Source organism: Tenrec ecaudatus, assembly GCF_050624435.1.
Source record: "Tenrec ecaudatus isolate mTenEca1 chromosome 11 unlocalized genomic scaffold, mTenEca1.hap1 SUPER_11_unloc_2, whole genome shotgun sequence".
Classification (NCBI taxonomy): domain Eukaryota; kingdom Metazoa; phylum Chordata; class Mammalia; order Afrosoricida; family Tenrecidae; genus Tenrec; species Tenrec ecaudatus.
This window is the reverse complement of record NW_027457630.1, coordinates 1,437,598-1,450,681: the sequence shown is the minus strand read 5'-3', so window position 1 is coordinate 1,450,681 and position 13,084 is coordinate 1,437,598. Positions and strand designations below refer to the sequence as shown.

The 13,084-nt window shown below is 45.3% G+C and overlaps 1 protein-coding gene across 2 annotated transcripts in view; it reads left to right on the top strand.

Annotated features, from left to right (window-relative positions):
• The window catches only part of LOC142435924 (thyrotropin-releasing hormone-degrading ectoenzyme-like), a 334,108-nt gene extending 327,302 nt beyond the window's left edge, over window positions 1-6,806 (top strand). For both annotated transcript variants that reach the window (XM_075539963.1, XM_075539961.1), the window contains one exon: window positions 6,260-6,806. In XM_075539963.1, coding sequence (XP_075396078.1) covers window positions 6,260-6,311 — 52 coding nt within the window. In that variant the 3' untranslated portion in view covers window positions 6,312-6,806. The remainder of the gene's footprint in view (window positions 1-6,259) is intronic.
• The last annotated feature ends 6,278 nt before the right edge of the window (window positions 6,807-13,084 follow it).

Here is a 13,084-nt window from a genome sequence, read left to right as displayed (position 1 = left end):
CCCCTTTTTACCCCATCTTCCTTCTACCCTCCTGGTTTTGCCACTCTCATCACTGGTCCTGAAGGGATTCCCTGTGTTTCCAGTTCCTGTCTGTATCAGTGTATATCCTGTGGGTCTAGCTGGATTTGTAAGGTAGAATTGGAATCATGATAGTGGGGGTGGGGGTCGGGGAGAGGAAGCATTTAAGAACTAGAGGAAAGTTGTATGTTTCATCGTTGACTGGCTCTTCTCCTCCCTGTGACCCTTCTGTAAGGCGTTCCCAATCTGTACTCCGCCTCATTCACAATGATTTGATTTTTTGTTCTTTGATACCTTAAACCTGATCACACAGGCTGCTGTGCTTTTTCCATGTGGGCTTTGTTGTTTCTGAGCTAGAGGGCCACTTGTATACCTTCAAGACTTTATGACTTCAGATGCTATATCTTTTGATAGTCGAGCACTATCAGCTTTCTTCACCACATTTGCTTATGCACACATTTTTCTTCAGTGATCATGTCAGGAAGGTGAGCATCATGGAATGCCAATTTAACAGAACAAAATGTTCTTGCATTGAGGGAGTACTTGAGTGGAAGCCCAATGTCCATTTGCTAACTTAATACTAAACCTATAATATGTGCACATAGATCTATTTTCCCATTGTCATATATAAATATATTTACATATGTCCATGCCTGTATTTAGACCTCTGTAAGTGCCCTTTGCCTCCTGGACACCCCCTTACTGAAGGGTTGTGGAAAGTAGATGAGCCAGTCTGGGTTCAGGGTAGCAACGATGAAACATATAACTTTCCTCTAGTTCTTAATGCTTCCTTCCCACAATATCATAATCCCAATCCCACCTTACAAAGCTGGCTAGACCAGAGGATGTACATTGGTACAGATAGAAACTGGAAACACAGGGAATCCAGGGTAGATGACCCCTTCAGGACCAATGGTGAGAGTGGCGATGCCTGGAGGGTAGAAGGAATGTGGGGTGGAAAGGGGGAACCGACTACAAGAATCTACGAATAGCCTCCTCCCTTGGGGATGGACAGCAGAGAAGTGGGCAGGGGGAGATGTCAGACAGTGTAACATATGACATAATAATTTATGAATTATGAAGGATTCATGAGGGAGGGGAAGGAGGCAGGAGGGGCACAAAAGGAGGAGCCAATATTAAGGACTGAAGTAGAAGGCAAATTTTTTGAGAATGATGATGGCAACAAATGTACATATGTGCTTGACACAATGGATGGATGTATAGATTGTGATAAGAATTGTATGAGCTCCCAGTAAAATGATTAAAAAAAAGATTAAGTGACTGGTCACTACACATACACTGGGAATAGGATAAAATTTTCAATAACATTCATTCACAAAGCCAGGACTATACCTTCCAGATTAACATATGTGACAAAAAAGCAAAGAGAGAATACAAACAGTAACTATATGATAGTCCTGGGACACCATTCACAGGGTATTCCCAAAGCAAGAGATCCAGACTGAAATCCAACAAACTCAAATTCCAGAGTATTAAGATAGCAGTCATCTGCATCTTTGGACACTAGAGCACTTTGCCCTAAGTCCAAGGGAGTATGTTTTAAAGCACTTTCTTAAACCTGTTTCAGGCGAATCTAAGGTAAATCCCACTGATTTGGAAAGCCACTAAGGAGCTAATAAGGTCTAGTGGGCTTTATCTTATCAGCTCCTTAGTGACTTTCCAAATCTGATCCTTCTGATGTGGCCCATGGAGGATGTTGTGAGCCTGGAAAGAACAGAGTCTAAAATCCTAGATGACTACAGCATCCAGTCTGGATCACCAAGGACTGGATAGAAACCAGGTCAAAAGTGTCCAGTTAGGAATGTAATACCAGGCGTATTCTCTCCTTGGGTTCTATAAGTACCGTTAAACATGTTTCCCCCCAGATGGCATCTTGCTCTACCCAGTTTACCCATCAACGAAAGTGTAATTGCCTTTTCCAAGACAGACCCGTCTCCCCCTCATGTCTTGACTTGAGTTTCCAGGATGGTTTGCTAATCACTCTCGTAGGAGTATCTGTTGAATTTGGGTGACCGTAGGACAATGTTGTATGGCAGCAACTGATTGGTCGTCTCCCTCCTTCCTCCCTTCCCATCTTGAGAAATTGATCCCAGTGGAGGGGACGTGTCTTCCGTTGAAGTGGTTTGTAAGATGCAATTATAAAGAGGGCAATATATAGTGCACGGGTACTATACTGGCTCACTACCTTGTTTGGGAGGCCAGATTTCATGACAAAAAGATGATTACATGACCCAAGAGCAGAATTCTGCCTTTATCTTGGTGTTTATCCTTATAGTAGTGTGCCAGTCCTTTTGTGATTGACTAACTTTACGAAGCATAATCATTTCCAGGCCCATCTATGTAATGGGGTGTTTCATGGTTTCATCACTGTTTTTCAGGGGCACATAATTTCCATGTGTACCAGAGTTTCTTCCTCCATTCTTTTACTGATGGGCATTTGGGCTCTTTCCAGCCTCTTGCTATTGTGAACAGTGCTACGGTGAATGTAGGAGAACACATGTCTGGGGTCTGTCTCTTACTTCTTTGGGGTATATGACAAGCAGAGGTGTTGCTGGGTCTAATGCTACTTGCTTCAGGTAGTCTCATAGCGTTCCCCACTGGTTGTAAATGTTTACAAGACTACCAGCCATGTATAAGAGTTTCAAATGCTCCATGCCCTCTCTAGCATTTGTCATTCTCTGTTGTGTGTTTCAATTGCTATTGTGAGGAGTGTACGGTAATAACTCATTGTTGTTTTGATTTGCATTTCCTGGGTGGCTAGGAAATGGTGAGCATATCTTCATGTATGTGTTAGTCATTCACAAGCCAGCTTTGGTGAATGTCTATTTTATGTCCTTTGCCCACCTTTCAATTGGACTAATTTTTTTCTTAGAAAAATTCCATAGATTTTGGTAACAAGTCTCTCGTTAGTTGTGTCATTGTTACCCCACCACCCCAATCTGTGAGTTCTCATTTTACTATTTTGATGAAATTTTTTGAGGTGCATAAGTGTTTTATTTTAGTAGGTCCCAGGCATCTGTGTTGTCTTTTGCTCTGTGTACTTCCTTTATTAGATTTGCTAGTCCATGTATGCCCTGCAATAGACCCCTTAAGTTTCTAATTGATGATCCTGATAGCTCTGGGGTTTACATTTAGGTCTGTAATCCAGTTTAAGTTTGTTTTTGTACATGGAGTGAGGTATGGGTCCTGTTTCATTCTTCTGCAGATGGAGATCCAAGTTTTCACCCACTTTCCTGTTGCCCATCCTCCAGGGAGGAGGTTATATGTAGATCACTGAGGGGTCTACGGGGCCATCCCCAATCAAAGCCAAACTGACAACCCCACCTCCATTTCCCCTAGAAGTATGCGCTACAGAGGACAACACTTAGCCTACAGGTTGGGGAGAGGGGCTGGCCCGCCATGCCCATATGGAAGTGTAAACCCAAAGGAAAAAGGGAGTGAGGGTTTAGACTGGATACTGGCACACCAAGTCCTGAGGAGGACGGCCCTGCATGCTGCTGCTAAGGCACAGAGAGGACTGTAGGGCTGACAACAGCTTGAGACATGGTGTCCCCTCACTGGAACATATTGTGAATGAGGACAATACTCGGGACACCCAGCAGGGAGTGAGTCGGGCCTGACCATCCCCACAATGGGATGAACCAGGAAGGAAACAGAACAGATCAGCAATGGGGGCATTGCCAAGCCACGAAGCCCTTGAAGTGTCCCCACAATAGATTTCAGGCTAGGAGGGGCAGTTCTCAGAACCCCTCTAGACTGGTGGGGAGATAATCATAAAGGTCAGCAGATAGATTTGGAATTTTGTATGTGTTTTCAGGGGGGTTTTCTAGGTTTCCCCCCTTTTTTTGTTTTCCCTTTTTATTCAGTCTTTTGTTTTCTTTTTGCTTTGTCTCTTTTATTGCTTTGCCTACCAATATAAGATAGGTTTGGGAAGAAAGCCCAAGGAGAAAGTAAAGGGACCGGCATTTCTGGAGGCACTTGGGAGAGGAGACAGTGGGAGGAAAGGAGTGGTGAGCAAACGATGCCATAGACAGGAAACAACTAGGGAATTAAAAGGAACAACAAGGAGGACATAGAGATCCTGGTGGTGGTGGTGGAGCAACGGCAATCTAGCTGAGAGAAGAAGGGCACGCATGATGTTGGGAAAGGAGGAAGGTAAAAAGAAAACAGGAACGATCTAGGAAGCAAATCTAAGGATACAGGAATAAACATAGGTGTGCACTTATGAAAATATATTAATAAAAATCGAGGTATTGGCCTATGTACATATATTTACATAGCGATAAATTAAGGAAGTGGATGGACTTTGGGCCTCTGCTTAAGCCCTCCCTCAACACAAGAACACTTTGTTCTAACAATCCAGCATTCAGTGATGCTCACCCTCCCAGCATAATAGCTGAAGGCAAAATGAATGCATAAGCAAATGAGGTAAAGAAAGCTGATGATGCCCAGCTATAAAAAGATAAAACATCTGGGTTCTTAAAAAACTGATGGTAAACTTGCAGCCATCTAGCAAAGAAGCAACAAATCCCATATGAAAGGGCCCTAGCCTGTAAGATCATGAGGTGTTGACAGAATCAGGTAGGCACCAGAAGACTGCAAACAAACAAAAACCCCCATATTGTTTAGGATAAAGGGGTTGGAGCAGAGCCCCAAAACCCATCTGTAGACGGGAGGACATACCCTCACAGAAGGGTCACAACAAAAGGATGAGGCAACCAGAGCACAGTATAACACTAATGAAATGTACAACATACCTCTGTATCTTTAAGGCTTCCTCACCCCCCTCTATCATGATCCCAGTTCTGCCAATCAGTTGTGCGTAGGCAAGAGCATGCATACAGGTACAGATAAAGGATCATGACACACAGAATCAAGGTCAGACTAACCCCTCAGGAACAGAAACCGAAGGGTACCAGGAGGGTAGATGGAAGGTAGGGGTAGAAAGGGGAAACCGATCACAATGATTGCTGTATAATACTGCTCCCCAGGGGGGTAAACAACATAAATGTGGTGAAGGGACACAGCACTCAGTATAAGATAGGAAATCAAGGGGTCACGAGAGTGGGAGTGTAGGAAAAGAGAAGAATTGAACCAAGAGTTCAAAAAGAAAGTAACTGTTTAGAAAATGATGGCAACAAATGATAGTGGTATAAATGAGCTTGATACAATTGATGTCATGGACTGTTAGAAGAGCTGTGAGGTAGTTAGTTTGCTGTGACAAGCTGGCCGATAAACACATGTGGGGCGAATTGAAAGGGAGAGGGATAAGTGGTTCAGGGATCCACGCCTTTCTAATGCTGGGGTGCCTTGCTTTATGATGGTCAGATCCGGATGCAGCTCCCTTAGCCAGTTCCCTGCTTTAGCTCCCAAGAATAATTTCCTGAAAGACATCCCTGAGGAGAAGCCACATGGACCTAGTAGACACGATGCCGGTGCAGAGATGCTTACACATTCACTGAATCGGCTTTCCTCCTCCAGTCAATATCATGGTGTCTGGTTTGTGAGATGGAGGAGGACTTTGTGGTTTGATACTGGATAAAGGGGTTGAGGGATTAATTTTGGACTTGTGGGTTTTTGCAGGACAGGTTTGGGATTTTTGCTTGATGCACACTATATATAAACTATATAAAGCACTTTATATAAACTATATAAAACTCTCCCTTAGACATGAGTTTCACTGTAGTTCTTTCCCTAAAGTACCCTGACTAACACATTGTGGTACCTTAGCAGTGGTGTACTGGAGAAACTAGCCATAAGATGGAGAGTAGATGTTTGTCTGACCTCTCCCTCATGGTAGTTTTCCTTCTCTGTCTAGCCAGTGGTCAGACAAAGCCACCCTTTATTCAATAGATTACTGGGGAAACTATGGGAAGTATGAGAGCAGAAAGTTTGTAAGCCCACTTGCTTTGAGCCAACAAAATTTGATCTTTACATGGGCTTAGGAAACACCTTAGAAGACAGCTATGCAGAGAATTGATTTATATGCGAAACAGCGCTTTCCTGTACTCAGGAACCACAAGTCTTTGCCAACACTAAAAAAATCTGGGAGTACAAAGAAAATACCTCCCAGGGAATGGGTGTAAAAGGGAGCTTATGAGCAGGCTGACGGTTTGCAAGGTGACCACGTGAATCTACTTGCTCAGTAGAAGTTGGAGAAATGTAGTAATAAAAACACTAATTGAGTTTGGCCTCTGACACTTGTGTATTTGGTTTACAGGAGAAATGGAGAATATGAGAGTGAATCAACAAAAATTCATGATCTAGCATGAGTAACCCAAGCTTCTTGAATATTGGAGAGAGCTCATGGTCTACAAGCAAGGTGATCGGTGGACACCGTAGAGCTGAGGAAGGCATGGGTTGACCAGAACCCCAACAGATGGCGGATTTTCGAGGCTGTGAACTGGTGTGGATCATGGCTGACTTTATGAATGGCTTGTTCGGTTTTGACTTTGTTGATGGACGCAAAATTCAATAGGTTCCTATTGGAATGAAGATTAATTCAGGTCGAAAATGATTTTTTCCTCTGAGAAAAGGTTTGATCTAAGAGGGCCGTAGATTAAGCAAACAGCGAAAATATGAGGTACAAGTGCACGGAGTAGATGGCTTAAAAACATTCCAGAGGGAGGAACATAATCAGAGGCTTATAGAATTAAGTTATTGGTGTCACGTAATTTCAATTCTGAATGGGTGCCAGGATGGCAAGTTTGGATATAGTTCGTGGATTGTGCCAACCTGGGCGATACACACGTGCGGTTAAATGAAGGGCGGAGGGATCAATGGCTCCTTGAGCATTGCCATTCTAGTTGGGTCTCTTCATTTCTGAATGTGGGGGCTGGGTGCAGCTGCCTCAGCTTGTTCCCTGCTTTAGCTGTCAAGGCTCCTTTCCGGCAAGACGTCCCTGAGCCGAAGACACATGGACCTACCCAGTGGAAGCCCGGGCTGTTGGAGTAGCCGTGCAGAGATATGCTGACATATCCACTGCCCACGCTGCTCTGCTTACACATTCAATGCCTCAGCTCTCCTCCCTCAGCCAGCAACATGTCGTCTGTTTTGAAATATGGAGGAGGACATTGCAATTGGTGTTGGACATGTGGGTTAATGGGTTATTGTCGGACTTGTGGGTTTGGACCACACTGCTTTCGGATGACTGCTTGATGAACACTTAATCTTGATATATGAGTCTCACTTAGACATGAGTTTCTGTGCCCCTGTTTCTCTACGAGAGCCAGAGTCACAAATAGGATACCTAGCAGTGGGGCAATGGAAAAACTCATCTTAAGATGGAGAGTAGCTATTTGTTTGACCTTGCCCTCATGGTAATTCTTCTTCCTTGTCTATGTAGAGGTCAGACAAAGCTACCCTTTACTCGGTTGTTTTCTGGGGAAAATATGGGAAGTGGGAAAATTGAAAGTTTGTAAGCCCACATGCTTAGAGCCACCAAAATTGGGTGATCTTTAGCTGGGTTAAGCTACCTCTGGGAAGACTGCTGTGCAGTGAATTAGATGCCCACCAGTGCTTTCGTGTACTCAGGAAACATAAGCCTTTGCCAGAAGTTAAAATAAAATCTGAGAGTAGGGAGAAAACATCTCCCTGGACTGTGTGTTAAAGAGAGCCTGTGAGCAGGCTGAATTGCTTGCTGGGTGACCACGTGGATCTTCATATGGAGTGGAGGTCGGAGAACTGCAGCAATAAAAGGACTGCTTGTGTATGGGCCCAGGTACCTGTGGATTTGGTTTACCTGAAAAGGAGAAAAAGAGGGTGATTCGACTAAAGTTCACCACGTCGCATCAGGAGCCCAGGCTTGTTGAACATTAGCGAGAGCCCATGGTCTACAAGCAAGGAGACCGGTGGACACCCCGTGGAGGCTGAGTGAGGTAGCTGGCACGGGTCGACCAGAAGCCCACCATAGGGCGATATTGGAGACTGTGAACTGGTGCCTAAGAGTGCTGACTTTATGCACGGCCTGTCCGGCTTTGATTTTGCCGATGGACACAGACTTTGAAAGGTTCCTATTGGAATGAAGATTTCTTCATAGCGAGCAATGATTGTTTCCTCTGAGCACTGGTTTTATATTAGTGGGCCGTAGACAAAGTGGATAGCTAAAATTTGGCGTATAAAGGCACAGAGTAGTTGGCTTACAAACTTTCTGAGTGGGTGAACATTCCATAAGTTTTAGAATTAAGGTCTGATGTAACTTAATTCCATGTTGGGGTTAAAGAATTTAGAACGGGTGCCTGGTTCGCAAATGTGAATTTAGTTCGTGGATTGTGCCAACCTGGGCGATACACACGTGCGGTTAAATGAAGGGCGGAGTGATCAATGGCTCCTTGATCATTGCCATTCTAGTTGGGTCCCTTCATGTCTGAATGTGGGAGCAGGGTGCAGCTGCCTCAGCTTGTTCCCTGCTTTAGCTGTCAAGGCTCCTTTCCGGCAAGACGTCCCTGAGCCGAAGACACATGGACCTACCCAGAGGAAGCCCGGGCTGTTGGAGTAGCCGTGTAGAGATATGCTGACATATCCACTGCCCACGCTCTTCTGCTTACACATTCACTGCCTCGTCTCTGCTCCTTCAGCCAGCAACATGTCATCTGTTTTGAAAGATGGAGGAGGACACTGCAATTGTTGTTAGACATGTGGGTTAATGGGTTAATGTCGGACTTGGGGGTTTGGACCACACTGCTTTCGGATGTCTGCTTGATGAACACTTAACCTTTATATATGAGTCTCACTTAGACATGAGTTTCTGTGCCCCTGTTTCTCTACAAGAGCCAGAGTCACAAATAGGATACCTAGCAGTGGGGCAATGGAAAAACTCATCTTAAGATGGAGAGTAACTACATGTTTGACCTTGCCCTCATGGTAATTCTTCTTCCTTGTCGATCCAGAGGTCAGACAAAGCCACCCTTTACTCGGTTGTTTTCTGGGGAAACTAGGGTAAGGGGGAAAAATGAAAGTTTGTAAGCCCATTTCCTTGATCCACCAAAATGGGGTGATCTTTAGCTGGGTTTTGACCACCTCTCGGAAGACAGGTATGCAGTGAAATAGATGCCCACCAGTTCTTTGGTGTACTCAGGAATCATAAGACTTGGCCAGAAGTAAAAAAAAAAAATCTGGGATTAGGGAGAAAACATCTCCCTGGGAGTGTGTGTTAAAGAGAGCATGTGAGCAGGCTGAATTGCTTGCTGGGTGTCCACGTGGATCTACATATGGTGTGGAGGTCGGAAAAATGCAGCAATAACAGGATTGCTTGCGTATGGGCACGGATACCTGTGGATTTGTTTACCTGTAAAGGGGAACACAAGGGTGACTAGAGGAATGTTCACCACGTCGCATCAGGAGCCCAACTTGTTGAATAGTGGCGAGAGGCCATGGTCTACAAGCAAGGTGACCAGTGGACACCCCGTGGAGGCTGAGTGAGGTAACCGGCACGGCTCGACCAGAAGCCCACCAGAGGTCGATATTGGAGACTGAACTGGTGCCTAAGAGTGCTGACTTTGTGCACGGCCTGTCCGGCTTTGATTTTGCCGATGGACACGGACTGTGAAAGGTTCCTATTAGAATGAAGATTTCTTCATGGCGAGCAATGATTGTTTCCTCTGAGCACTGGTTTTTTATTAGTGGGCCATACATAAAGTGAATAGCTAAAATTAGGGGTATAAAGGCACAGAGCAGTTGGCTTACAAACTTTCGGAGTGGGGGAACATTCCATAAGGCTTTGAATTAAGGTCCTGATGTTACTTAATTCCATGTTGGGGTTAAAGAATTTTGAACGGGTGCCAGGTTCACAAATGTGGATTTAGTTCGTGGATTGTGCCAACCTGGGTGATACACACGTGCAGTTAAATGAAGGGCGGAGGGATCAATGGCTCCTTGAGCATTGCCATTCTAGTTGGGTCTCTTCTTTTCTGAACGTGGGAGCAGGGTGCAGCTGCCTCAGCTTGTTCCCTGCTTTAGCTGTCAAGGCTCCTTTCCGGCAAGACGTCCCTGAGCCGAAGACACATGTACTTACCCAAAGGAAGCCCGGGTTGTTGGAGTAGCCGTGCAGAGATATGCTGATATATCCACAGACCACGGGGCTCTGCTTACACATTCACTGTCTCGGCCCCCCTCCTTCAGCCTGCAACATGTCGTCTGTTTTGAAAGATGGAGGAGGACATTGCAATTGGTTTCGACATGTGGGTTAATGGGTTAATGTCGGACTTGTGGGTTTGGACCACACTGCTTTCAGATGTCTGCTTGATGAACACTTAACCTTTATATATGAGTCTCACTTAGACATGAGATTCTGTGCCCCTGTTTCTCTACGAGAGCCAGAGTCACAAATAGGATACCTAGCAGTGGGGCAATGGAAAAACTCATCTTAAGATGGAGAGTAGCTATTTGTTTGACTTTGCCCTCATGGTAATTCTTCTTCCTTGTCTATCCAGAGGTCAGACAAAGCCACCCTTTACTCGGTTGTTTTCTGGGGAAAATATGGGAAGTGGGAAAAATGAAAGTTTGTAAGCCCACATGCTTAGAGCCACCAAAATTGGTTGATCTTTAGCTGGGTTAAGCTACCTCTGGGAAGACTGCTGTGCAGTGAATTAGATGCCCACCAGTGCTTTCGTGTACTCAGGAACCATAAGCCTTTGCCAGAAGTTAAAATAAAATCTGAGAGTAGGGAGAAAACATCTCCCTGAACTGTGTGTTAAAGAGAGCCTGTGAGCAGGCTGAATTGCTTGCTGGGTGACCACGTGGATCTTCATATGGAGTGGAGGTCAGAGAACTGCAGCAATAAAAGGACTGCTTGTGTATGGGCCCAGATACCTGTGGATTTGGTTTACCTGAAAAGGAGAAAAAGAGGGTGATTCGACTAAAGTTCACCACGTCGCATCAGGAGCCCAGGCTTGTTGAACATTAGCGAGAGCCCATGGTCTACAAGCAAGGAGACCGGTGGACACCCCGTGGAGCCTGAGTGAGGTAGCTGGCACGGGTCGACCAGAAGCCCACCATAGGGCGATATTGGAGACTGTGAACTGGTGCCTAAGAGTGCTGACTTTATGCACGGCCTGTCCGGCTTTGATTTTGCCGATGGACACGGACTGTGAAAGGTTCCTATTAGAATGAAGATTTCTTCATGGCGAGCAATGATTGTTTCCTCTGAGCACTGGTTTTTTATTAGTGGGCCATACATAAAGTGAATAGCTAAAATTAGGGGTATAAAGGCACAGAGCAGTTGGCTTACAAACTTTCGGAGTGGGGGAACATTCCATAAGGCTTTGAATTAAGGTCCTGATGTTACTTAATTCCATGTTGGGGTTAAAGAATTTTGAACGGGTGCCAGGTTCACAAATGTGGATTTAGTTCGTGGATTGTGCCAACCTGGGTGATACACACGTGCAGTTAAATGAAGGGCGGAGGGATCAATGGCTCCTTGAGCATTTCCATTCTAGTTGGGTCTCTTCTTTTCTGAATGTGGGAGCAGGGTGCAGCTGCCTCAGCTTGTTCCCTGCTTTAGCTGTCAAGGCTCCTTTCCGGCAAGACGTCCCTGAGCCGAAGACACATGTACTTACCCAAAGGAAGCCCGGGTTGTTGGAGTAGCCGTGCAGAGATATGCTGATATATCCACAGACCACGCGGCTCTGCTTACACATTCACTGTCTCGGCCCCCCTCCTTCAGCCTGCAACATGTCGTCTGTTTTGAAAGATGGAGGAGGACATTGCAATTGGTTTCGACATGTGGGTTAATGGGTTAATGTCGGACTTGTGGGTTTGGACCACACTGCTTTCAGATGTCTGCTTGATGAACACTTAACCTTTATATATGAGTCTCACTTAGACATGAGTTTCTGTGCCCCTGTTTCTCTACGAGAGCCAGAGTCACAAATAGGATACCTAGCAGTGGGGCAATGGAAAAACTCATCTTAAGATGGAGAGTAGCTATTTGTTTGACTTTGCCCTCATGGTAATTCGTCTTCCTTGTCTATCCAGAGGTCAGACAAAGCCACCCTTTACTCGGTTGTTTTCTGGGGAAAATATGGGAAGTGGGAAAAATGAAAGTTTGTAAGCCCACATGCTTAGAGCCACCAAAATTGGGTGATCTTTAGCTGGGTTAAGCTACCTCTGGGAAGACTGCTGTGCAGTGAATTAGATGCCCACCAGTGCTTTCGTGTACTCTGGAACCATAAGCCTTTGCCAGAAGTTAAAATCTGAGAGTAGGGAGAAAACATCTCCCTGGACTGTGTGTTAAAGAGAGCCTGTGAGCAGGCTGAATTGCTTGCTGGGTGACCACGTGGATCTTCATATGGAGTGGAGGTCGGAGAAGTGCAGCAATAAAAGGACTGCTTGTGTATGGGCCCAGATACCTGTGGATTTGGTTTACCTGAAAAGGAGAAAAAGAGGGTGATTCGACTAAAGATCACCACGTTGCATCAGGAGCCCAGGCTTGTTGAACATTAGCGAGAGCCCATGGTCTACAAGCAAGGAGACCGGTGGACACCCCGTGGAGGCTGAGTGCGGTAGCTGGCACTGGTCGACCAGAAGCCCACCATAGGGCGATATTGTAGACTGTGAACTGGTGCCTAAGAGTGCTGACTTTATGCACGGCCTGTCCGGCTTTGATTTTGCCGATGGACACAGACTTTGAAAGGTTCCTATTGGAATGAAGATTTCTTCATAGCGAGAAATGATTGTTTGCTCTGAGCACTGGTTTTATATTAGTGGGCCATAGATAAAGTGGATAGCTAAAATTTGGCGTATAAAGGCACAGAGTAGTTGGCTTACAAACTTTCCGAGTGGGGGAACATTCCATAAGTTTTAGAATTAAGGTCTGATGTAACTTAATTCCATGTTGGGTTTAAAGAATTTTGGACGGGTGCCTGGTTCACAAATGTGGATTTAGTTCGTGGAATGTGCCAACATGGGCGATACACACGTGCGGTTAAATGAAGGGCGGAGAGATCAATGGCTCCTTGATCATTGCCATTCTAGTTGGGTCTCTTCATTTCTGAATGTGGGAGCAGGGTGCAGCTGACTCAGCTTGTTCCCTGATTTAGCTGTCAAG